We start from the raw sequence: 27992 nt of genomic DNA on the forward strand, positions 1-27992 counted from the left end.
GATGGCATGCAGTCTGATAAGGACTCTACACATACATTCCTATTAAATAATTTTCACATGAGTCATGTTGTATAGAAGAATTAAAACAAATGGGAGAACCTATGAGAAAAGAAGAAAATAGTCTGCTTAGCTCTGCATTCCAACTCTGTAGTTCTTTCTCTGGATGTGGATGGCATTTTGCATCATGAGTCCTTTGGAATCATTTTTAGGTCCTTGCATTGCGGAGAAATCTTATCAAAATGAGTCATCGAACACTGTGGCTGTTTCTGTGAACAGTGTTCTGCTCACTTCACTCAGCATCAGTTCATATAAGTCTTTTCAGGCTTCTCTGAAGTCTTCCTATTCATCATTTCTCATAGCACAATAGTATTCCATTACATTCATGTACCACAACTTGTTCAACCATTCCCCAGTTGCTAGGCATCCCCTCAGTTTTCAATTCTTGGCCACCACAAAAAGAGCTGCTATAAATATTTTTGTATTTGTGGATCCTTTTCCCATTTTTATGATCTCTTTGGGATACAGCCCTAGAAGCAGCATTGCTGGGTCAAAGGATATGCACATTTTTATTTGACTGATTTATTTAAATGGGTAGTACAGTGATGGGGATGTAAGCTACAGTTGTGAGTAGTAGACTTAGGATTTCCCTGTGGCCTCACTCCCGTGCCCTTTGGGGAAATGCCTAGACTAGCTATTAGGGGTGGAGGATGAGGTGAGTAAGTCATGTCATCCCAGGGTGAGAGAGAAGTGGGTTTTGTGCATACCCATAATACACATGCAAAATGCTTTGTGACCTCTTAGTGCTATTTTTGAATTTCAGGAATTTATTTTCAATAGGTTTAGATTGTCTTCCATCAGGTTTCCTTAAAATTGTCACTCAAAAGTAATAATATTTAAATCTTTGGGAAGAAATTTAATGAGAAGCAACATGCTCTCATGGATAGTCTGCTTTACTTAAGAACTGAGATACCTGGGATTGGGTATCATCTCAAACATTTGCTCACAGTGTTATTCTGAGAAACTCACTTAACCCTTCTGAACTCCAGTTTCCTCCATTGTAAAATGGTGAAAATAACACTCACCATCAGCTCTCTACTTCACAGGGCTGTTGTGAGGAAAGCTCTTAGAAAACATTAAAGTTATGGGAGTTAGTAATAATATGTGAACTTCTTAAAAAAATTAGTTATTAATTTCAGATTTCCTGAGAGGATGAAGATGTTAACATTTTTGTTTTTAAGCATACCAGAATAGGCTTGTGCCCTCCCGTGTGCGATGCACACTTTTTGGTTATATATGATTTGGTTATACATATGGTATCTAAGTCGTGAACTATGTATATTGGTTATCTTGGAAACATCCAGTCTCTTATGTCCTGCCTGTGGTACTGCAAAGGGACTGTGTTACTAGCTCTAATGGAATTTTTGGTATTAAATGATTTGTGAAGTGTAGCCTGTAAAGAGAAGGTCATCCAGTATCCAGCGTTTAAGGCCCACTCTGATACTTGTCTGCACATTTGCTCAGGAGCCTGAATGCCATTCTGTGCCCCAGCTTGCCCATCCTAATTTTTACTCACCTTTCAAGGTTCTCTTCCAAAAGCATTCTTTATTTTTCTTTTTGGGAAGTAATCTTTCTATCTGTATTTTTTTTTCAAATTATACCTTGTCACTTTATTTTAAATGTTTAAGTACTGTATTGTATCAAGGAGGCCTTTAAGTTCCTGAACTAGAACTTTTTGAAGAAAAAGAACTGTGTCATCATCCTTTTGTTCCCTCAGCCTTGTGCTTTTGTACGTATCAGGCACTGAATAACTATTTGTCGACTGATTGCACCTGTCAGTAGAATTAGTAATTGTAACATGCCGCTGGTGTGTGACTCACCGCAATGTGGTCTGGCTGTCCGAAGACTCCTTTGCTAAGGAGAGTCTCAGAGGGAACCACACAGAGTGGGGAGGGGTGCTGTGATAATTGATTTCTAGAATCTTAGAGGTGAAGGGAAACTTGGATGCTGGTGCAGTCTGGGTCAGTCAGCACATTCGTGAAGTTCTTACCATGTGCCACACACTCTGCTAAGTGCTGGGTATACAGTCATGTCCTCAAGGAGCTCACATTCTGATAAGGAGAAAACATGCCAGTAGCTGTAGCAAATTAACTTTACCTACTTGTATTGCTAATGAATCTTAGTGAACTGGTTAGTGATGGTTTTTTGATGTCTTTGCCCTTGAGGGCATCCCCCCATTCACCTACCACCTTCTACTTTGTCTTTCCAGACTCCCCCTGAAGATAGTGCTTCCTTCTCACCAAATTTTATTTATATGTAGTATGTGCCTATTACTTCCTTCTCTCCCTCATAGAATGAATGTAAGCTCTTTGGGGGCTTGGACTGTTTCATTTTTGCTGTCTTATCTCCGATGTCAAGCACAATTCCTGGCACAAGTGCTTAAAAATACTTATTGATTGATTCATAGCTAGCCAAATGTTCTGTAGTTTATATTTGAACTTTATTTGCATAACTAAGTGAAACAATGCAAAGATCATTATCTCAATCTGTAACCTCAACCTCAGTCACAGCTATCCACCTCTTTGTTAAAAATCACAAGTTGTGAAATATAATCTACATTAGCAGCTGAAAACTTCACTAAAAACTAGAGAGACTGGAAAGTGAAACTTCTATATTGTGTTCGGTTATTTTTGTCACTTGCTTCCCATGATACTATTTAACACCATTTCTTTAAAAGTGGGAATTTGTGGACCATAACAGGAAATAAAATTCTGATAATTTGAATGAAAACCTAGAGTTTAAGAATCTGGGACATATTCCAATTTCCTGACAGTGCAGTGGGCCCAAAGTATCCTATCAAGTATGTTTTTTTGGAGTTTCTTTTGTCTATATATCCGTGTTATATCTGTTAACTTTTGAAAGAAGGAATGAACCTGGTTTCTGCAGATGGATGTTAATGGTAATTATTTAGTCATTTGTAGAGGGAAAAGACAGCTAGATATTTGCACTGTCCCTAGACAGTGCTTCATTCCCTGATCCTTCTCAAGGATTTTTGTACCAGGCAGAAAATAGAGAAGGAAATACTTGTTTAACTGGTGCTTATCAAGATAAAAATGAACTATGATACCTCCTCTTATTGTTCACACCAGTGATTCTTAAATTTTTTAAATGTCTTAATATTATTATAAGAATAGTTTTGACCTTGTAGACCTCCTTAAAGGATCTTTAGACATCTCTGGACCACATTTTGAGAACTGCTGGTATACATACCCTCAAACTATTTGTTGCCTTTTTATATCCATTTTCTCTCTTCTCCTATAAAGGCTGCCTTTGATAGCCACTTTTTATCAGATTTTACTTTTACAAAAATGTCTCACAATATGATTTGCCTAATACCACATCCTCTCCAGGATGACTTATTAATAGTATACTATTACAAAAGATAATGGTTAGTGGAGAATAGTTGCCAAGGCTATGTTTAGTAATATTTGAAGCATTAATTTCTTAATATTTATAGATACTTACATCCTTTGTCATGTTCCCAAATCAAAACTTGGGAATCAAGGTTAAGGTTTTTGTGTTTATTTTTCTTTTGGCTTCTAAGTTCCTTTTCTTGAATCCAGTTTTTCTATTCAAAAAGCAAAGTATAGCCCATAATTGTACCTAACTGTTATTCTGGGAGAGAAAAAGCCACATATTTTGATATGTAGCTGTTTGGCCTTTTTCAGTAATTTCAGCACAGGTGCATTTGGAATAGAATTAGCACTGACTTAAGGTTAGTTTCACTGTTCTGCATGTTTGTTAACATTTTGTTTTTCTGATGTACCATTCATTTGCTTTCCTTAATAGAATGTTTTATTGCTTTATGTTTTCAAGCGAAAAATAGTGCCCTGGAATATAATGGGGGTGGAGGGGTGCGGGTGGAATAGAGATAAAACCCTCAAACTTTATGGGATGGGAGGAGGGAGAGGGGACAAACAACCTCTAGTCTAAGATAGGACTTAAAGGAGGGTTTTAGAGACCATTCCCCAGTGAATAAAAGAATGTGAAAGATTTTCAAAGGAAGAATAGCAAACAATAAATGACCATATAAAAACTTGCTCCAAATTTCTAATAATAAGGGATGATGCATGTTGACTCACCTTTGAGTTTTCATTTCAGCACCTTGCAAATTGGCAAAGATGACTGCAAAGGGCAGATTCTGTGAATGCTCAGGAGTGTGCCATTGGTGGTGCTGTGAACTAATCCAGCTGTTCTGGAGTTCAGTTGGGAATCAAGGACAAAGAATGGCGGAAGTTGTTCATGTCCACTATGGAACGTACATGTTAAGGCTTTCAAAGACTGGTCTGATATCTTGTTTATAGCATCATTGTAATGCTAGCAAAGAGCTGGAAACATAAAGCAGGTGTTCATCATTTGGGGAATACCTGAAAAATATGTGAATATGATTAATTCATAGAAACCTGGGAAGATTTGAGTGAACTGGTGCAGAGTGAAATGAGAACTGAAAGAACAGAATTATAGCAAAGCAAATGAAATAAGTAGAAAGAACCTGAACTCAGAATCAATAAAAGATCAGTAATAGTAGAGAGGTGGACCTCTAAAAGAGCACAACGTTGTATACAGTTTGAGATGTGTTCATTGTATTAGGTGCTTTTGCTTAGATTGTTCCTTTTTTCTCTGTTGCTCTCCTTTCTCCCTCCCTAGTAATAGATGTCTAGGGTTAAGCAGAATGAATCACCATATTGGTTATGTTTGAAAGGTGCTCCTTCTGCTCTGTATTCCACCATCTTTCTACTCAGAGGTGTATTCTGGGTAGGAGGACTTCCTAGAGGATCAGTCTGGCAGCTGGACCTAACAAAAGTCAGTCATCACACAGTGTTCTCCTGCTTCTGCTCACTTCACTCAGCATCATTTCATGGAAGTTTTTCCAGGTTTTTCTGAAATCCGCCTGCTCACCATTTCTTATGGAACAATAGTGTTTCATTACATTGATATTGAACAGCAATGGCATCTGCTCAATTTCTAATTCTTGGCTACCACAAAAAGAGCTGCTGTAAATATTTGTGTGCATGTGGGTCCTTTTCCCTTTTTTATGATTTCTTTGGGATATAGACGTAGTAATGGTGTGTGTTCGTCCTTCATTGCCGAAGAAGACCATGCCATCAGAGAAATGATGATGTGACTTGCACTTGACTTTGTTTTGAGTGAGGGAGGGCTGTGCAGGGCACCAGCCTCACTTTCCTTCAGAGCCATGTGAATCCAGTCACCAGATATCCATCAGGATGACTGGAGATGATCCAGGATGAGGCAATTGGGAAAAAGTGACTTGCCCAAGGTCACACAGCTACTGAGTGTCAAGTGTCTGAGGTGAAATTTGAACTCAGGTCCTCCTGAGTCCTGCACTGGTGCTCTATCCACTGCACCACCTAGCTGTCCCTACGTAGTAGTGGTATTGCTAGATCAAAGGGTATGTACAATTTTATAGTCTTTTGGATGTAGTTCCAAATTGCTCTCCAGAATGATTGGCTCAGTTCACAACTCCACCAGCAATGCATTAGTGTTCCAGTTTTCCCACATTTTCTCTAACATTTATCATTTTCCTGTTTTGTTATGTTAGTCTGATTGGTGTGTTGTGGTACCTCAGTTTTAATTTGCATTTCACCAATCAGTGATTTTTTCAAATTGACCATTGACATTGACAATTTTTTCACATAACTATAGATAGGTTTAATTTTTCATCTGAAAACTGTTTGTTCATATCTCAAGTGACACTTCTATGCCTTTCCTAACATGCCCTTCTCCAATTTTGAGTGCCCCATTCTTTGTACCTTATATTTGTTTTATGTACTTCTCTAAGTTCTTTGAGGGCAAGGACTAGATAATTTTTGCCTTTGTAAATCCAGCACCAAGCACAGTTCTTGGCATATAAGAAGCAATAAATGTTTGTTGATTGAATCATAAAATTCTATAATATTAGCAACAAGGGCCTTTAGAAATAATGTAATATGTAATACCATGTCCTATTTTACAGAAGATATAGCCAGGGGGATTCTAGTGTCATATTGGGGGGAGGTCTTTTATGCAAGATTTTCGAAAGGGACGTGGACAAAAATTGCATGGAGGGTTGAAATCTTTACCAATGGGGAGGAAGTGACCATACTGATGAAGTTCACTGTAGTATCAAAACAGATTCAGGTAGGTCTGTAGTCAATGAAAGAGCTATGACTCATGTTCTTTTCATTATATCACCCAACAAGATTGCATTTCTTCATGTGTGGAATGTGACAGTTTGCCCTAATTTTTTAAATAAACATCAAAAAAGGAGAACATTTTTATATGCAGAGTACAACAGAGAAATAGGATTGTTTGAAAAACCAAAAATCTCTTATTATGTGCAACTTTTTGAAAAGTATATAATAAATTCAACTTGTTACTTTCAAAGCTGCTGTTGTCAGTTTTTCTTTGAATTTTCTTCTGTTCTCCTCTGTATTTTTAAAGATGCTTCCATGATCTTATGTCTTTTCTTTTTCAATGGAAACAGTATTTAGCTCCCCTAAATGAAAAGGTAAAAACACAGTCCTTACAACAAATATTCAAACAAAATAAATCCATACTTTTGTCAAGTTCAAAAATATGTGTCACATTCTGCATCTTGAGTCCATTACCTTTATTAAAAGGTGGATAGTTTGTTTCATCATTCATCCAGTAGTCATTTACCCAAAATTAACAAAATAGCCTAATTTCTGCATGTTTTTTACTGTGATATTTCTTTGAAACATGCTGTTTACATTTCATGGAAAGCAGAGAGAAGGAAAACAATTTGAGAACATTAAACCGGTGTTCAAAAATTACTCATAGAAGTAAACCAATGTTCAAAATGTTACTCATAGAAAATCTGATGTTCCATTATCAAATAAGACTTGAGCAAATGGTGGAGAGTGAAAATCAAGTTGTAAACTTTATTTTGTAAGGTGTATAAGTTATATCTTTCTGCTCTTCATTTTGATTCTTAAATGTAATTTTTAAGAGAGGATTTCAAGAAGAGGGAATTTGATTTAGTCCTAACTTGGCTATTTCCTTTGTTGTATATTTTGTTTTATACTTATAATTTAGAAATATGCACAAAATAATATAAAGTGTTATTTTACAATTAATTTTTAGAAGCAAATACAAGTAGGTTGGTTTTTTGTTTGTTTTTGCAGGCTCTGGGTTGTGACTTGCGTGGGAGTCACACAGCTTGCATCTGAGGCTGTATTTGAACCCAGGTCCTCTTTATTCCAGGGCTAGTGCTTTATCCATTGTGGCACATAGCTGTCCCTACAAGTAGATTTTAAACCTGAGATGAGTGGGCAAAAGTACTTGTAACTGCCAAGCTTCTAGAACAGCTGTGTTATGGTGAAAAGAACATGATTTGTAGTCATAAAGACCTGGGTTTCATTGTTAGCTCTACATTACTAGTTCTTTAATCTTGGGCAAATTACTGACTGTGTCTGTACTTGCAGAATGGTTGTAATTATAATGGTATCACATTTCACCTGGTTTTTGTGAGAGTAAAATTAGATGTGAATTGCTTGGTAAATCTTGAAGTGCTGTATAAATGTCAGCTGTTGTTAGGTGAGTAGTGAAACACCAGTGTCCTAACTGCCTATTTTTAAATGCCAAGGGATTTGTATTTTGGTTCTGTCTTGTGCTGAATGAACTTGGCCTTTCCTAAACAGCTAGTCTTTTGAAAAACTGAGTTCTTTTTGTCTTCCTTTTTAAAAGAGGTCTGAGAGAATGGCTGTGAAGGAAAGCTAATGTCCTAAGTAGATTCAGAATGTCAGTGAATAGTGGCTGCTGAAATAGAGGCTCCTGTCAGTTCAGCTCAACAAATATTAAGCACCTACCATGTGCTAGACATTGGCATTAAAAAGATAAGTTATGGCACAGTCCCGAGAAACTTACATTTTACTTCAGAGGAGGAAAAGAGAATAAAGGAGCTAATCAAGGTTAGGTATGGGTCATGGAGATAAAAATGATACAGGTATATATAGTGCTCTTGGAAAATTTGAGGAGGGAAAAAAATTTCTCCACATTCTCTTTTGAAACAGGGAGCATAGTTTTAAAGTCCAACATTATTTGACAACCATTATTTTTTTTTCTTTTAATTCTGTTTTAATTCAAACTAAAACAGAGTAAGCAAAGAACCGAGTGAGAGCAAACAGGTTTGTGTACGTAGAATCAAATGGTACTTCTGAGTTATTCCATGTAATCTGTGTTTTGCCTTAAATGATATCTTTACGTACAGAGAGAAAACCCCATATTCTTCGAGAAGCTGCAGGCCGTCATCACAATTCTCTCCTAACTGCACGGTGGGAACAAAAGATGTGGGGGGGTTGCGGGGGGTGTTGGGGGGAGCCCTAGTTTCCTTTCAGCCTTGAGAATTGTGCTTTGGGGCCTTTAAGATGTCATTTCATTTCAGCAAATGCTTCAGCTGGTCCTATAGATTGGAAGACAGTCCAACACTTTTCTGAATAGCTTCTTGCTGATAGTGAAGATGAGTTGTTATAATTGCCATTTTCCTTAAACTATCTTCTGAGTGCAAGATGGCGTCTTCCTGCAGTACCATGTTTAGAGTTGCCTGACCCAGCAGCTCCAAGCTCCGTGAGCCCTTCAGCACCTGCTTGGTGAGGGCGATCACATTGATACCGCAGGCGTTTACCTTCTCTGTGAGCAGCCCCTTCACCAACTGACCAACTCGAGACTAGGGATTGGGCGTCCCCTCTGCCATTGCAGTGGATCTCCAATGGCCAGACAACCATTATTTCAAGGTGTATAAAGTTTTATTTGAGTATGCTATTGAATCTTTTCAGTGACATCATTGGCTAGGAAGATTTCCAGTGTAATTTTATTTAAGGGCACTTAAAAAATAATATTTGATTAAAAAAAAATGTTTCCTTTTTTCTATTGTTACCATTGCCATCTGTTCTAATCTTGCTTTACTCTGTCCCTACAATACAACCTTATTTCCCATATCTTTAGTGTGAATTAAGTTCAAAATAGAGAATTTGTGACTGGGCAGTCTGAAAAAAATTCTAAAATTTCTAGTGGACTATATATTTTAAACTGAGCCAATAGTGGATGTGGTGGCCAAAAAAACTAATGTCATCTTTGTCCTGCACTAGAGTAATGACAGTATACTACTGTCCTGAGATATGCCCTTGTCAGATCACATTTTAAATACCATGTTCAATTCTAAACATCACGTTTTGGGAAGGACTCTAATAAACTTGGGGAATGTCCAGAGAATGACTGGGATGTTGAGAAATCTTGAGATCATATGACGATCAACTGAAGAATCTAACAATATTTAGCCTAGAGAAGAGAAGATTTTGGGGTAGAAGGCGCATGATAACTGTGGGTCAAGTATCTGAAGAGGATGTCATGTACAGGATAAGTTAGTCTTGTTCTATTTGATCCCAGAGGAAAGAATTAGTAGTATTGGTTAGAAGTTGCAGAGAAGATTCAAGCTTGAAAAGAGAGAAAGGTTACTAACAATTAGACCTGCCTCTGCCTTGTCCCCAGCACCACCCCCCCCCCGAAAAAACGAAATTGGAATAGTTTGTCTCAGTATGTAGATGGGTCTAACTCCATAGTCTTTGTGTAATGCCTGCTTGCTCGGTTTGTCATAGGGGAGATTATTGTTTGGTTATGGTTGAGCTGAAGAGCTTCTGAATTCCTTTTTAACTTAGAGATTCTGTGATTAATAATCATGCTTTTCAGTTAGTCATCTTTGATTACTCACATCTCCCTGACTTTGCTCATTTTACTCTTTATCTGGAACTCCCTGTCACTACTGACCTGAATCCTATATCATCCTTTGTAAAGCTTGACCTGTTTACATACTTGTCTTTAAAATCTTTTTAACTTAGGGGAACTGGTACACAGTTGAGTACATAATTGTTTATTAAATAATATGTTTTAGTATTAATACCACAAACTTTTAGCTGAGTCAGAAGTTCTTTTACTCTGCTGTTGGGAATTCCCCATAATGGGTAGCACAATGTTAGACAGTTGACAGAAGATCAGCACTTATTTAGTTGATTTTAAAAAAAGAAATTCCGATAAGTTCGTCTAAACCCTTGATTTAAATGATGTGGGGGTCTCTTGGTAAAAACATCTCTACCAATTCAGATGGACAGTAATTCTATAAACTTAGTTATGTCAGTTTTTTCAAGCTTTTGTGAAAGTCTTCTCAAAAATCAGGTCTCATTTAAGTCTTCTTTTCAGGTTAAACATCTCAAATTTCTTCAGCCAATTCTCTCATAAAACTTCTACTCCTGTACCTTCTCCCTACATCCATTCCATTCTCAGTTGTTGGTGACTGTACTTCTCAATGTGATTGCAAATACTGCTTTTTCAAAGATATTTTAGATAACTAATTTGTATCCACCTTTTTGTTCAGGCTAAGGGTTCTGTTAATCCACACTCTTACATTAATTATGTTTTTGCTATTTCAGAAAAAAGCCAAAGGGCAGGCCCTTTTTGACCAGATCATGTACCATCTGGACCTGATCGAAAGTGACTATTTTGGACTCAGATTTATGGATTCAGCACAAGTGGCAGTGAGTAAAAATCTCTAGAATTACATATTTAGAAGACCCTGAGCTTGCTTTCATATGATAGCCAATTTAGGCAAGATTGTCTTCTTGCCTTATTTTCTTAAAGTAGTCATGGTGTGATGGGTAAAAAAGCTGACCTTAGAGTCAGGAAAACTGTGTGACCTTGGCCAGGTCACATGACCTTTTAGAAACTGAGGCAACCATGATTCTCAGTTATAGAGCAAATATCGATTGCACTGATAGGCGTGCCTTCACTAGGAATTCAGTATGTCATTTCCCCACACCATTTTTCCTTTTTTTCCTTCCCCATCTTTTTTTTTTTTTTTTTTACTAGTCTTCCTGTTTTCTTCTACCCTCATTACTTTCTGTACCCAAGATTTTTTTTTTCCCTGTGTAATTGAAAAAAATGCTGTCATCTTTTTCAAATATACTGTGCTCTTGGTTCTTTAGTGCCTATTTTCTTCCACTTTGTGCCATTGATTCATCAATATCATAAATTTTTTTTATTCTCTATTTTTATTCTGAACTATTTAATCACCAAATTAAATGGGCATTTCTTTAAAGAGAGAACAGAAAAAAGGAGGAAAAGTACATTAAATTTTGATTTTCCTTTTAATTATATAAATAAGACAGCTTGTAGCTTTCAGAGTTGTTCTGCTTCTTTTTTATTTCTCTTGGCCTTACTCCTGTTGTTTCCTGTATGCTTTATTTTGTGTCTTTGAGTTCATTGCCTCTTTCTCAATTCTCTTTGGAATTGTAGTTTGGCCATTGCATTGATGAGTGTTCTTAAGCCTTTCAAAGTTCTCTTTCTTTATAATGTTATATATATTGTTCTACAAGTCCTATTCACTTTATTCTGCAGATTTTGCCAGATTTCCCTGAAGCTGTACTTTTTTGTGTGCATTTTTTGTTGTGGTATAGTAATATTCTATGCATTCACATGTCACAATGTGTGCAGCTGTTTTCCATTTTCTGGTCACCTCCTTAGTTTCTAGTTCTTTGCTGCTGCAAAAAGAGCTGCTGTAAATATTTTATACAAAAGGGTACAGAATTATTTTTCAGCATGCCAGTTAGAAATTCACCTCCATTTCTCTGAATTCCTCACTTACCACTTTACTGCATTCTGTATTCCGTTACTCATAGACCATGGCTTTTTTCAGATATTATCCAGTTGTCAGGCACCCACTTTTTTATTTAAGCTCTTTGTCATCACAAGTACAACTGTGAATATTTTGGCATATTTTCAAGGTATTTTGCAGAACAGCCTTTTTCTTTTTCTGAAGAAATAGAAATATACTTGCCAGTTCTCACTAGCCGTAAAATTACAACAGCAATACTAAAACAGTAGTAATAGCTAGCATTTACACAGTGATCTGCAAGTCACTTTACAAGTTCTGTGGCATTTTACCCTCACAACGGCCCTAGGAGGCAGGCTCTGTTATTTTCCGCATTTTAGAGGCACACTGGTAAAAGACAAGGTCACAGAGATACTGAAGGCTGAGGCTCCCCTATTGTTCCTGAGACTTATCAACCTGCATTCTGTACTTCCTTTTCCATTTGTTCAATTTTCCTTTTTGGAGAGCTGTTTTCTTCAGTGTATTCTTTTTTCATACTTTTCAAATCAATGGCCAGTTTTTCTTCTGTTTCCTTCTTCAGCTCTTCCAAGAGTGTTCTTTGTGCATGCGAGCAGTTCATAGTTCTTTCTGAAGTTTCAGATGGGAGTAGAGTCTCAATACTGACCTCTTCAGTATGCATGTTTTGATCCTTGTTCCCATAGAGAGAGTCTGTGGTCTTTTCCTTCTTGCTTCAATTTTTCTTACTCATGATGACACTTTGTGTATTGTGGCCTCTGGTTCTGTCAGCTGAAAGTTAGAGAACCTGGTGCTGAGCTGGGTGGTGTGAGAAAGGAGAGGCCAGGTGAATTCTTTCTTTTTGTTTCCCCAGATTTGCCCTGGAGCTAGCTAGTGGAGCACACTGGTGTGTGTGTGTGTGTGTGTGTGTGTGTGTGTGTGTGTGTGTGTGTGTGTGTGTGTGTGTGTGTGTGTGTGTGTGTGTGTCTGTGTGTGTCTGTGTGTGTCTGTGTGTCTGTGTGTCTGTGTGTCTGTGTCTGTGTGTGTCTATGTCTGTGTGTGTCTGTGTGTCTGTGTGTCTGTCTGTGTGTGTGTGTGTAGGGGGGATCTGATCATGGGAGATCTCCTCAGCTGACCTATAGCAAAGGCAAGCTCAGTGGTTGGTGAATGGATTAAAAACCATAATCCAACAATGTGGTTTACAAGAAACACATTTGAAACACACAGAGTAAAGGTAAAAAGTTGGAGCAGAATATATTGTGCTTCATCTGATGTGAAAAAAGCAGGGATAGCAATTCTAATCTCAGATAAAGCAAAAGCAGAAATAGATCTAATCAAAAGAGATAAGGAAGGAAACTATATCCTGCTGAAAGGCACCATGGACAATGAAGCAATATCATTACTAAACATGCTCCAAGTGGTGTAACACCCAAATTCTTAGAGAAGTTAAGGGAGTTACAGGAAGAAATAGACAGCAAAACTATATTAGTGGGGGACCTCAACCTCTCCCTCTCTGAACTTGGTAAATCTAACCTCAGAATAAACAAGAAAGAAAGAAGTTAAGGAGGTGAATAAAACTGTGGATAAGGTAGATATGATAGATCTCTGGAGAAAATTGAATGGGGATAGAAAGGAATATGCCTTTTTCTCAGCAGAACATAGCACATATACAAAAAATGTACTAGGGCATAAACACCTCACAATCCAGTGCAGAAAGGCAGTGATAGTCCATGCATCCTTCTCAGATGACAATGCAATAAAAATTATATGTAATAAAAGGCCATGAAAAGATAGGCCAAAAATTAATTGGAAACTAAATAATCTAATCCTAAAGAAGGAGTGGGTTAAGCAACAAATCATAGAAACAATCAACAACTTCATTCAAGAGAATGACAGTAATGAGACAACCTACCAAATCTTATGGGATACTGCAAAAGCAGTTCTTAGGGGAAGTTTTATATCTTTGAGTGCCTACATGAATAAAATAGAGAAAGAGAGGAGATCAGTAAATTGGGCATGCAGCTAAAAAACCTCAAAAAAGAACAAATTGAAAATTCCCAAGTAAATACCAAATTAGAAATACTGACAGCCAAAGGAGAGATTAATAAACTTGAAATTAAGAAAACTATTGAACTAATAAATAAAACCAAGAGTTGCTTTTATGAAAAACCAATAAAATTGATAAACCTTTGGTCAATTTGATTAAAAAGAAAGAAAACCAAATTACTAATATCAAAAATGAAAAGGGTGAACTCACCTCCAATGAGGAGGAAATTAAAACAATAATTAAGAATGTTTGCTGAACTTTATGCCCATAAATTTGACAATCTAAATGAGATGGATGATTATTTTAAAAAATATAAATTGCCCAGATTAACAGAAGAGGAAGCTGAATACTTAACCCTGTCTCAGAAAAAGAAATTGAACAAGCCATCAATGAACTCCCTAGGAAAATATCTCCAGGGCCAGATGGATTTATAAGTGAATTCTATCAAACATTTAAACAACAGTTAATTCCAATACTATCCAGACTATTTGGGAAAATTGGGGAAGAAGAAATCCTCCCAAATTCTTTTTATAATACAAATATTGTTTTGATACCTAAACCAGGAAGAACCAAAACAGAGAAAGAAAATTATAGACCAATTTCTCTAATGAATACAGATGTGAAAATTTTAAATAAGATTTTAGCAAAAAGAATACAGCAACTTATCATGAGAATAATACATTATGATCAGGTAGGATCCATACCAGGAATGCACAACCAAACCCAGTGCAACCAAGATTTGGAGGAAAGGAGAAAACTGGGAAAGAAAATTTGCAACTAGTGTCTGTGATAAAAGCATCATTTCTGAAATATATAGAGAACTGAGTCAAATGTACAAAAATACAAGTCATTCCTCAGTTGATAAATGGTCAAAGGATATGAACAGGCAATTTTCAGAGGAAGAAATTAAAGATATCTATAGTCATATGAAAAAATGCTCTAAATCACTATTGATTAGAGAGATGCAAATCAAAACAGCTCTGAGATACCACATCATACCTATCAGATTGGCTAGCATGACAGAACAGGAAGATGATAAATGCTGGAGAAGATGTGGGAGAGTTGGAACACTAGTTCATTGTTGGTGGAGCTGTGAGCTGATCCAGCCATTCTAGAGAGCAATTTGGAACTATGCCCAAAGGGCTACAAAAATGTGCATACCCTTTGACCCAACAATACCACTTCTAGGACTGTATCCCCAGGAGATTAAAAAATGGGAAAGGATCCCACATGTACAAAAATATCGATAGCAGCACTCTTTGTTTTGGCCAAAAACTGGAACTCAAGCGGATGCCCATCAGTTGGGGAATGGCTGAATAAATTATGGTATATGAATGTAATGGAATACTATTGTGCTATAAGAAATGATGAACAGGAAGACTTCAGAGAGGCCTGGAAAGATTTATATGATCTGATACTGAGCAAAAGAAGCAGAACCAGGAGAATTTTGTACACAGCAACAACTACAGTGTATGAGAATTTTTTCTGGTTCACTTAGAACTTCATTGCAATGCAAGGACTTAAAACATTCCCTAAGGTCTTTTAAGGCAAAATGCCTTCTACATCTAGAGAAAGAACTATGGAATTCAATCACAGAATGTAGCACATCATTTTCTTTGGTATTGTATTTTGTTACATGATTTCTCCCATTCATTTTAATTCTTCTATACAACTTGACTATGGTGAAAATGTATTTAATAGGAATGTATATGTAGAACATATATAAAATTGTATGCTGTCTTGGGGAGGCAGGGAAAAAAATCTGAGTTATATGGTAGTGATTGTAGAACACTGAAACTAAATAAAATTTTAAAAAATACATGTGTATGTAACAAAAATAAACAGTGACCTAGTTAACTTACATTTAAGAGTTGTGAAAGATTTATTTCTAGCACAACCTAACAGGGTCTGCTCTTCAGGTGAGAAGAATGGGTAAGTACCGGGGCAGATGACTTCCTATAAAAACCAGAAAGGATCAGGTATGACTATTAAGTATCATCTTTTTTAGATTTCATTGCATTTAGAGCTCAAGAGACTTTAGAAGCCATCTAGGTCAAGACTTTAACTTTATAGATGAGGAAATGGAGTCACAAAGAAATTATTTGCCTCAAATTTACATGGGCAGTATTATAGCCAGGATTTGAAGTATAATTCTCTGTGCATAGAAAGCTGACTCATGAGTAGCTCCCATGTCAATAATAAGCATTTTTCCATTTCCTTCTTTGTGGTGTCATTTGTGCATTTGACACTGAACATTCTCCTGTCAACCTTTTCTTTTGTTTGAATTTTCGTGGTACTGTTATCTCATGGTTCTCCTGCCTGTCTAGCCACCCCTTCTTGAGATCCATTGCTAGACCATTGTGCAGGCTTCCTTACTTTGAATCTGTCTGAAACTGGGTGCTTTTCTTTCTTTAAACCTGACTTTTCTCACTGACCTCGTCAGCATCCATCAGTTCAGTTATCATCTCTATATGAATATCATATTGTTATATCTAGGCCTTTTGTCTCTCCTGAGCCCGAGTTCTGCCTTTCTGACTACAAAGTAGAACCTTGAAGGAGGTGAGGTTATGTTTATAGGTTATGAAGGACAGTTAGTTGAGGAGAAGCCTATCTTTGATCAATAGTGTTGTGCAGCATCAAAGAAGGACACTGAATCTCATTCTTAGGAAGTTACTGGTAAGTTACTGGCACGGAAGAGTGGTGATCGTAATGAATGAAAGCCAGATCAAAGGAGGAGATGAGAAGTGGAGGCCCCATGTAGGCTACTCTTTCTAGAGATTTGGCAGTGAAGGGGAGGAGGAAGTGGAGGGTTGGCCACAGATTGGAGTGAAGGTTTTATTGAAGATATGGGAGGAATGTGCTGCTGGAGAAATGAGCGGAAAATCAAAGATGGGATTGCTCTGATCATGTCACTTTTCCACTCAATCCTTCAGTTGCTTGCTCTCCACTGTCCATTGATTGCTAAGTTATAAATAAGACATATAAAACTCTGTATAACTTGCTTCGAGATTAGGAGACATCTTGCTACAGAAGAAAGAGCACCAGCTATGGAGTCAAACAGCCTGAGTTCAAGTCCTGGCTCTGCCAGCTTGGGTGCTACCTTGGGTGTGTCACAACCTCCCTGGGTCATAATTCCTTTAGCCATAAAATGACAGTGTTGGACTAGAACAGTGGTATCAATATCAAATAGAAAGGGATCCCTGAGAGCCACATATTGACTTTGAAAACCACAAATTAATGTGATCCATGTTACATATTTTGTTAAATATTTCCCAGTGACGTTGTAATCCAGTCTGGGTGTTACTAGGGAGTTTTGAGGGTATCATGATCCATGGGCTGAAAGTTAGACACCTCTAGACTAGCAGTTCTCTGAGATCCCTTCCAGCACTGGATGTTTGATCTTCTGCTATCATAGCCTTTTCATGTTATTCCAGTTTGTTCCATCCCAGCGTTTTCCAATCTGTGCATCAAATGGACTCTTTCCCCAACATTCTCCCATTGAGTCCAACCTTCATGGGCCATGTCAGTTGCCAGCTCCTCAGTAAAACAAACATTTATTGAACATTATGTGTCAGGTGCAGTCCTAAGTACCAGACATACAAAGAAAGGCAAAAACAGGCTTACCCCCTAAGCAGCTTAAGCCTTTAACCAGTCAGTGAATAAACATTTATTAAGTGTCTGCTGTGTGCTAGACACTGACTAATCACTAGGACAGCAAAAACAGGACATATTCTCCACCCTTGAATAGCTCACAGTCTAATGGGGGAAACACAACATGCAGACAACTATATACAAACAAGTTATATACAAAATGCATAGGAAATAGTCAACAGAAAGAAGAATTAAGCAGGATTGGAAAAGACTTCCTGTAGCAGGTAGAATTTTAGCTGGGACTTGAAGGAGGCCAAGAGGCAGAGATGAATAGAGCATTCTATGTACAGGAGACAGTCAGTGAAAATGCCCAGAGTTGAGAGATCTGGTGTCTTGTTAGAGGAAGAGCAGGGAGGCCAATGTCATCTGTATATGTGTGTTAGGGATGGGATGCTTGTCTCAGGTCTAAGAAGACTGGGAAGGTTTTGGGATGAGGGTAGGTTATGAAGGGCTTTGAACACCAGAGGATCTTACATTTAAACCTGAAGGTGATAGGGAACCACTGGAACTTAAGGAGTGAGGGGTCTGGGAGATAGTGTAGAGCTGGAGGGGAGGCGGCATGCTCACTCTGACACTTTTGGAAAACCAGTTTGGCGGCTTTGCCTCTCCTCACAAGTGTAAATAGTCTGTCACTGCAGTTTGCCCAGACTTCTCTTTTACATTTCATTCACCTTTCTTCCTATCATGGTTGAATGTGCGTATTTTTCTGTTAGTTTGTAGACCGCTTGAGAGTCCAGTCTGTTGTATCTCATATCAGTTACATTAGGTACTTAATAAGTGGTAGTTGAATTGAAAGTATAAGATGTGAGAATGATTGAGGAGCAGGAAGATTTAAAGGACAGAAATGAGGGAAACTTACGATTTGTGAGCAAGGGGATGATCTGGTCCAGCTTTTATTCTGATACTATGTTTGAGCTTCAGAAGAGAGGAGGTGAGGGAACAGCCTCATCCATCTCCATCATGGGAGTCTGATATTTTTAAAAAACAAATTCTCACTAGTACTTGACTGGTGGTTTCAAGTGTCAAGTCCCAGCAGATTATACTCTTTAATATTCCTCGAGTTGGACTTGATAATAAATCACATATTATATAGAGAGGAGGATTCTAACCAGCAGTTACATATATGCTAATACCTCCCCACCTCCTTTTGCCATAATTAAAGAAAAAAAATCAGTTCTAAAGTTTGGATTTGCATTTGTCATGCTTAGTGAGTAGAGGTACGAATAGTAATTTCAAAATTGCCTTAAAAATGTCAGGAAATGAATTTCCTTTAATATGGTCTTTAAAACTACTAAGTTTTGTAATGATACTTAAGTAAAATTAAAAAAAATTACTTGTACATGTGATGACAAGCAAAATAGGATCTTTTGCTATTTCTGTTTTAGTATAATCAAGTGACTCTGATTGAATCTTGCCATTATCAATCAAGAGTCTTTACAAGGCCTAAAGTACAGAAACCAAAGTTTCTTTAACTAGAAATAGTATATGTATTTGTATTGTTAATTATTTTAAGGTGATTAAAGATCTTCCCCACCCGTTAAGGGGCCTGCCCATTAAGGGGAGTTTGATTAGGGAAGATTTGTGGGAAGGCCCAAGCCTTTTGTTAATGAGGCACTAGTTCTTGAGGGTTTTGATGCCCCCTGACTCTTAAAAAGTTATAAATACTATGAGTTGAGGTTTTATTTTGGGGCTTACTGACTGGAAATGTTTGGCCAGATGAAGACTCTGGGAAGCCGTAAGGAGGCCCCACACCCCCACACCCCCATTTTGACAACCCAGATGTCAGTGCTTCCCTCTCTGGTAACTTGTGGTCAGACATGTCTGTTGACTTTTTTTTATCCTCTGTATTTTTCTTTGAAGTTTAGGGTGCTAACTCCCCTGAACTAGGTGAATGATACATGTGCATGATTAAAGTGATTCTTAACCCCTTGAAAGATGCTTTCCTTTTCCTATGAATGCAGATCTAAGAACCTGTGATAACAGGTCCTCCCTGTGTATGCTGGGGCGCTTACTGTTACAGTACATTATGTTTTGTGGAAATGACTGGAAAGAATGTCATGTTTATTATTAAATAGCATTTCTGATAATTTGAAAATACAAATCACTTCAGTTTTATTAGTTATTCTGTATTTTATTAGTTATTTTTATTCTTCCTTTAATTTGTGCAGTAATATCTTCCCTCCTTTACAGACACTTGATCAGATCCAGGTTTTCAGAGGCAAACTTGAAAAGCACAGTGATGAATGAGTTACTGACAATTTTTATTCTTAAGCAAAAGCTTTCTATAATACACTAATGCCCTTTCCTTCATCTGAGTTGGAGCGTTTGTAATCTGCAAAGCACCTTATAAATACATAATAATCCTGACAGCAGCCCTGTGAAATCAGTACTTGAGTGTTATCTCCAGCTTAAAAATAGAGGTGTAGTTAGAAGTGGGAGAGGAGAGAAAACTAGAGAAAATAACTTAAGATGAGGTTGACTTTAATTTGCTTCAAAATGAATTTAGGGATTAAAATACAGCCCCCCTATCCCTACTTTTTAAACAGGTACGAAAGATATGGTAGAATTATGTAGTGTTTCATCCAGTATTTTTGGGGCAGGTGGCTTTTTTCTTGTTTTGTCTGAAAGGTGAAACGTGACTAATTAAATGTGACTAATAGTCTACCTATTAGGTAGACTGTGCCTGTAGAGAATCTAGTCATATGCTAGATACTCTGAACTAATCAATATTGTTTGAGGGCTTTTGTTGATAAGTAACCTGTAATTTGTGGGCAACTTATAATATTATTTATGAACAATTTTTCTTAGAACCAGAAGAACAGTACAATATTCAAGATTTCTTCTGTGGTTCTTCTTGGTTCGTTCTCATTAGTTGCTTAGGCTGGTTGAATTTCCTGTAGTTTTATAGCCGAAGACCAAGGAAAAGAGGCTTTTTTTATGGATTTAAGAGTGATGAAAATGACAGCGTGCTAGTAAAGCATCATTGTAGGAAACAATAATCTTGCCAGGATTCATGGAAAAATTGAAACTTTATTGTAGCAGTAGTACTTGGGCCAGTTTTTTTCATAAGGGCAGAGCTGGGAAAAGGCATATTTATATACTCTAAGGGAAAGTGTTTTTTCCTTAATTTAACTTTTTAAAATTCTAAACTTGACCCCCAAATAAAACGAGTGTTTCCATTTACAAAGTAGGACCCCCAAAAAAGAGGATTTTACATGAAAATGAAGATTCCTTATATATAGCTTGATGTTCCTATTAACCTGCAAAGCCATCCTCTTTTTGTTTCCTTCTAGCCTATGCAAAATTTTAAAATTTTCTCCTCTATCTGAAAATGAGAGAGGTTATTTTTATGTTGCTATCAGCTAGAACATTCAAAACCATCATGGAATTTGACAGCACAGAATAACTATAGGCCAAAGAAAGCATTTCTGGCATTAAAAAATACGTAAAAAATGTTGGAAAGTGTTCTTTGATTTCTGTTTTTCCCAGGGCAGTTGCCTAACCCTAACTGAATCTGTATACAAAAAGAGCTACTAAAGGGACAACTAAGCCTCTTCTATGTACTAGGGTTATGTACAAAGGCAGACACAGTTTGGGACTGTTATACTGAGCAGTTATTTAGGTAGAGTTCCATAGACTATAGAATTTGAAGCTATCTTTGAAGTTTGCCTCTGTTGGTGCCTTGGAGGTGCCAAAAAACAGCCATCAGTAAAGCATTTACAGTTACGCAGGAAAACAAAAATTTAGGACACAGAAATGGCAGTTTTGTTGCCACTGTACTCAACTTAATGTTCACTTTAAAAACTTATTCATAATCGTTTGTGTTCAGAGTTAATAAAAACCTATGTTCATAAACATAGTTTGCTATGTCGTGAACATAGTTCATAATAATTCAGTAGTCCTTTCTTGGTTCTTTTTTGTTTATTTAAATACCAAGTAAATAATATTATCAAGCTTATGAAATGCAGTCAGCCTCTAGAACTTGTCTATCCATATATATGTCTGAGACAGACTGTACACATTGACTGATTGGACTCATAATTTCAACAGCAGCAGAAGGAGGAACAGTGTACTGGATTGCTTTCAGAAAATTACAAAGCTCTTAAAATGAGCCAAGTGTTTTTTTTCTTTTAAATTTTTTAAAAATTCTGAATTCCCCAAAAAGCATTTCCTCACATAGCAGAACACAAAAAGAGGGTTCTCCCCTCAATTTGATTATGGAAGACTCAATGTGAAGTCCCAAATCTCCGGTTTCTAGATACTCTCACAAACAAGAGCCAATCTTTTGAAAAGCCAGTATTTTACTAGGACTGTTACATAACTGAAAAATTAAAAATGACTGTGACACAGAGAGCAGTGGAGAGGTACATGGGGGCCATGAACAGGCTGCAATGTACAACCAAAGAAAATGTTTTTTTCCAAGAAATTGGAGTGAAGGGTGTCATTAGGAAACTATGACTGGAATAGAATATGGGCTGGTCATATGGGGAGGGTAAAGGATAAATGGAATGGGTCTTTGGACGTTTGGTGTCCTCATGTTGGGAAGTTGCTGCCAGCACATAGAACTTCAGTGAAGTTGTGGAAAAACAGGAACCATAGTCAAATAAAATGACCAGATATAAATCTCTATTGTTGGAGCAAATATCCAAATCAATGAGATCACAGATTCAATTGAGAATTTTTAGTATTTATAAAAGCTGACTTAGTTTATATTGTGCTGCTATTGATTATTTCCCAGTAATCAATAAAATCCAGATCAAATAAATAAGGTGAATGTTTTTATATGATAAATTATACACGTTAAATGTGTGTCTCCTGGCAAGTTATTTAACCTCCCAGTGTTCTTAGGTAGCTTTATAAGACTCTTGCTTTGCAGAGTATTTGCCAGATTTACATCACCACAATAAAATAATGCATTAAGTATGATCCCCCAAAAAAGACAAAGGATAATGTAATCTAAAAAGTTTCTGTTGTCTTTTAGCAAAACATTAATAGATTTCCTTTGTATGTCTGTAGAGTTGTAAATCATTTTACAGATTATCTCATTTGATCCTCAGCAACCTTGTGTAGTAGGGAGACATCCTCCATTTTTATAGATAAGGAAGCAGACAAGTGGTGTTGAAGGTTATATAGCTTGTAGGTAGTAGAGGGAAGAGACAACATTATACAACAGAAAGCACTAAATTTGGATTTGGAGTCGGAGAGTTTGTATGGGGTTGAATTCCAGCTCTGCCACTTAGCCCTGTTACGTTGGGCAATTTCCTTAACCTCCCTAAGCCCTGATTTCTCATCTGCAAAATGAGGTCAATCGGAGTGATTGCATGAGGTTCCGTTGAGCTCTAAATATATGATCCTATGACTTAACCCAGGTTTTTGGACCCTGAAGTCAAGGGGTTCTTCTTTAAAGTCAAGGGTATGCTATTTAAAGTAGTATGATGATACTCTTTTCTGTTAAGAAAGAACATCACTATTACTTGAAGTGGACAGTTTTATTTATCTGTAGGAGTCACTCACCCAAGTAAAACTATAGAAAACTCTCTTGTTATTCTTTAGTTCCTTAGGGGTTGGGACAGAGGACTTGTAGCAGACTGTGGGAAATACGATTGTTCTCTGAAGGCTGGATGGTTGGGTGATTTTTAACTCTTTGTCTATGTAACCACAACTATCCCTGGATGCCATTGTTATTCCTTCCTTGGTAGGCTGGGTTAGTGGTGATATGCAGGGGCTGCTAGCATTGTACTATGTGACCATTCAGATATTCATTCATGTCTGACAGTAGCTTTGTTTGCTCTAGGTTGTTGGTCTTTGCCTTAGAAATAGTAAGTTAGTGACACCTTGGACATAATAAGTATAAATACTTGGTCCCTCCCTCTTCAGGTTATAATTTTCAGATATTTATTGCCAAGTTTATTTATTATCAAAACATAATTTAATTGAATCTTTTGTTTTGCTATCTCTTACATCCCCACCTGCAGCCCCTCCCCGTCCCTTAGAGCCATGTAGTATAACAATATAAAAGAGGGGAAAGAGTTCTTCCTAACTAACCTTAAGTCAGTCTGACACACCTTTAGTTCTTTACTTCTACAAAGGCTAGGCTGGGAGAGGTCCCTGGGCAGATGTTTTAAGACTGCATTGGAATATGAAGATAGCACAACTAAAGCAAATTTAAGAAAGACTAAATGAAAATATATTTTCGTTTAAAAATCTGGTAATGAATTGCCAGTAAAATTTACAAATGTCTGATAAGACATCAGTGTAGTGTCTTCTGAATTTGCTAAGACCTTTTAAAAGAAAAATTTCAAAAATGCAATACATGCTTTGTCCCCAAAAGGTTGATGTGGCTTTTAAAAAATTTAGTTTTCTTAGATTTCCTTAATAAACTTTGGTGTCTCTATAAAGAAAGCTATTTTTTTTTCAAATGAAAGGAGAAAGGAAATTCTGTGAAAAGAGACACTAAACAAAAAGTTAAGTTTAGTAAGGACTAATGATAAAATCAGAAATAAACTGATCTGTGGGAATATAACAAAAAGCACACCATTCTGCCCTTGAGAATTAATCCATTTGTGCTCATATTAAAATGATACTTTGATTCGGAGTACAAATGGAACCTTAAAGAACAATGAAAGTTTAATTGATTGAAGAGCCAGCATTTAAAGTGTGGTGTCTACAATGATGGCTGAGCCTTTTCAGCTTAAGCATTTATCCTTAAGTTAAGTAGCAAGATTTCCCTTCATTATTTGAAAAAACAGCTTCAGGTTTGTTACTGTGTATACAATATAATTTGGAGTTGTGATTTTAGAGTGCTTATTTCTTTAAAACAAACAAGCAAGGAATTTATTCTAGAATGTGAGCTTATCACCTTTCAGAATTCATTAAGATGTAAGTAAATACAAGTTTTTCTCCCCTGTCATAATTCACTTTAGGCCAATATGAGTTTTTAAATGATGGGCTTGTCAGAAATGAGATTGAAAGCAGTTTTATTCTCTTTAAGAAGGTATAATGAAGAGAGATGGAACACGTAGGGTCCTAGAGGCTATATATCCTCATGGTTAGAATGAGAATACTTTTATCTTTTCTTATAATTTAAATGTAAGTCCTAAAGACACCGACTTAAGGAAAGTACTCTCAGTGCCTGTCTCTGAGCTCTTAAACAGCTTGGGTCTGGAATGTGGAGGAGATGAAAGAAAACAGACTTGAGAATAAGCAAACATGAACTCCCAGCCTTTCTGTAAGAGACTGTCATTGAGAACTCTCCCACTTCTGAATCCAATTTTATAATCTAGTGCTTGAGTCTTTAGTATTTTCTTGAGGAAGAAGGGCAATGATAGTAGAGAAAAGGAATAATTTCATTTAGCTGTCAGTCTTTTTGGTTAGTGATTGAACTTTATACCTTGAAAACACTGACCTTTTCTCTCTTCATTTCTCAACTTTTAGATATAATAAATTCTTGGTAATTTGTGTAACAGGATAAAATTAAAGAAGATTACCGAAAGTAAAGGGGAAAGCAAATATGTAAAGACAAGTCCAACTATAATTTTTTTCTCTTAAGAAAGAAGGACAAAAACTTGGTCTCAAATAGTCATCACTGCCTTAATTAGTAACATTTATAGAATACTTTATGGTTGGTTACAGTCTACATTTTATCAATCAGTTATTTATTAAGTATCTTATGATGTGTCCTCAGAAGTCTATCAAGGTGTGGACACGCTAGCTTTTTATTTTTTATAAATGAAGAAATTGAGGCTCAGTAAAATGAGGTGACAGTTAAGATCTGGTGGGATTCAATCCCAGGTCTCTCTTCTCTAAGTGTAGTGTGTATGTATTTAGTCCTTTCTAAGTGTGTGTTTGTGATTACTCCATTGATAACCTATTGCTCAAGGACCAGGCTAACAGAAACAGAAAAACTCCTTAAACTCTTGTCTCCAAAACAGAACTCACTTTTCCCCCCTAAGCACACATTTCCCCTATTATATTTTGTTGAGGGCATTATTTTTCTGGTCATTCAGGTTTAAAACCAGTGTGTCATCCTTGACTCTTGCCTGTCTCCCCCCCTTATTGTCAGTTGCCCAGTCTTATCTACTTCCACCGCATCTTTCTCATCCATTTCCGTTTTTCCAGTCACACAGTCACCACCACACTATTCTGTCCTTCATTTCTTATCTGTTCTTTAGCAATAGCCTCTTAATGGGTTTTACTGCTTCTAGCTTCTCTCCATTCTAATCTGTCCTCCATACAGTTACCAGAATAATCCTCCAGTACTGGTTCAGACACACCGTTCTGCTGCCCAAAAATCTCTGGCAGCTCCTTATTGCTTTTTGGTATAAAATATAAATACCTCCAGTACGACATTTAAAATTCTTTGCACTCTGACTCCAGCCTTTCTTTTCAGCCTTATTACATACTACTGCCCTTCACACACTTTTTCAGCCAGTGGGTCCTAGATGCTGTTTCCTGATTTTGACATTCTATCTTCTACCTTTGCGGCTTTACATAGGATGTCCTTGACATCTAGAATCTATTCCCTTGTATCTCTCTGCATCTTAGAGTTCTTAGCTTCTGTGAAGATTCAATTCAATTGCTCCCTCCTAAACTTTTCATGATACTCCTAATTGTTAGTACCATCTCTCCCTCCTCAAATTATCTTGTATTTACTTATTCACATCCACATTGCAGCTTCCTTCAGTAGAATTAAAGCCCTTTGAAGAGGACTGTATTCAAGATAACTGGGATAGAGGCTGTGTACATAATAGATACCTTAATATATGTTTGAGATATTGGAGTAAACTGACACTTCTTGCAAGACTTTTGGAACTGAAGGTGTCTAGTACTCTACTGTGGTCTTCTGGCCATGGAAAGAAAAGAAGGCCACACGACTGCTCAGAGCATTTGATACATGATTTAGAATGGGACCTCTGGGTCCATACATCAGAACAGTTAGGATAAAGCTGCTCAGGTATTTAATAGAGAAGTGGACCTGTGTATCTAGTCTGGTATCCCACCTCTGTGGTCACAGAAAGGAGAATGAGCTAAGCTACCAGTGAGCTAAGATTCCAGAAAGGAGAAGTAGGAGAAAGGGCCATGGCTAGAACAAAATCAATTTACATATTGGATGGATGAAGGATATATTAGAATAAACTATTTGGGATAGGGGAAGATTCTCTAGCAAGGGGTTTCATTATAGATCTGGACAAAATCATAGTGTAATTAACCTGGAAAAATAAAGTGGCAAAGGGTCAAAGAACACACAGAAGAGAAAAGCTATTGAAAATTATCTTTATTTTTTTCTACTTTAAAACACATTACAGAGCTATCTAATATTTGACCAGTAAGAGACATCATTTGATTAGATCACAGACCTTGAATCAAGTTAATATGAAAGATGAATTTTTTTAACTTGTGATCCTGACATGAGCGTACTCCTTTGATATCTAGCTTTGCCTATGTTAAAGAAAATCCTAAAAGTAAAATATTAACCCTTATTAAAGGGGATTTTGTCTTTGCTAAGAAATAAAGTACAAACGTAAGTACTCGTTATTTTTAATTGTCCAAGACTTTCAATTAATTTTATTGTTTGTTTCAGCATTGGTTGGACAGTACAAAAAGCATCAAAAAACAAGTTAAAAGTAAGTAGCTTTTAAAATTTTTTTTTGAATAATTCTTTGGAACCGAATTTATTTTCTAAAATGTATTAATTCCAAGGGTGTACTGTAGCTTATTAGGAGAAGCAGGGTATAGTATATTTGAAATTATCCTGAATCCTTTTCTTTCTTCATCTTTATTTTTACAGCTTGTTCCCAGAAGGTAATGCCTATGGTACTTCACTAATCCCTAGCTGAGCATCTGAATGAAAATCTTGTGGTTGGGGAGGGGAAAAAAGAGAAGGAATAGTAGAAAGGAGGGAAGTCCCTTACTAGAAAGATGATTTTCTTAGAACTATTATAAAAATTAGCCAGGGAAGATAAAAAAGTGAGATTGCTACCTATCAGTAATCTCTCTATGTATGTGTGTGTGTGTGTGTGTGTATACACATATATACATGCTTATATGTATATAGGATGTGGATGTGTATCTGTGGCCATTGTTCATCCTGAAACTTTTCTTTTTGGTTTCAGACAGTATTTGTAGTTTCAAAATATCTTCAGACCCGTTTAGGGTCTTTTTAATTAAGAATAACAAATTGAAAACAACTTATGATAAAATTTTGGTTCCTCCTAAACATAGCCAGGGGTAAAAAGCAGGCATTGTACAGACTTTATTCTATATTCTGTAACTTTAGGCTTTACACGTGCATATCTTTAAAAAAGAATTGTAGAATAGTGACTTTTTTATTACCAAATGCTATTTTGTATCATTATTCATAACCATATTAGCACTTAAGTTTGGTTGATAGATTTCAAACATGACAAGGATGTCTGTTATTGTACAGTACTCCCTGGTTCTTCCAAACCTAGAGATGAAAGTAATTAAGAATTCTGATTTGATTAGACTAACAAGTTGTTTGTTTTGTTTTCCCCCACCTTCCCTAGTTGGTTCACCATATTGTCTGCACCTCCGTGTTAAGTTTTATTCCTCAGAACCAAACAATCTTCGTGAAGAATTGACAAGGTAATAAGTCCACAAGCT

General features: G+C 36.7%; 1 protein-coding gene and 1 pseudogene across 5 annotated transcripts in view; one reads left to right on the forward strand and one right to left on the reverse strand.

The window, feature by feature from the left end:
• The window catches only part of EPB41L5 (erythrocyte membrane protein band 4.1 like 5), an 87853-nt gene that overhangs the window by 24611 nt on the left and 35250 nt on the right, over positions 1-27992 (forward strand). For all 5 annotated transcript variants that reach the window (XM_072613355.1, XM_072613354.1, XM_072613356.1 and 2 more), the window contains exons 3-5: positions 10500-10604; positions 26950-26992; positions 27896-27974. In XM_072613355.1, coding sequence (XP_072469456.1) covers positions 10500-10604; positions 26950-26992; positions 27896-27974 — 227 coding nt within the window. The remainder of the gene's footprint in view (positions 1-10499; positions 10605-26949; positions 26993-27895; positions 27975-27992) is intronic.
• On the reverse strand, positions 8432-8770 carry LOC140506307 (BLOC-1-related complex subunit 7 pseudogene; annotated as a pseudogene).

This window comes from Notamacropus eugenii, chromosome 5 (genome assembly GCF_028372415.1).
Source record: "Notamacropus eugenii isolate mMacEug1 chromosome 5, mMacEug1.pri_v2, whole genome shotgun sequence".
Taxonomy (NCBI): Eukaryota; Metazoa; Chordata; class Mammalia; order Diprotodontia; family Macropodidae; genus Notamacropus; species Notamacropus eugenii.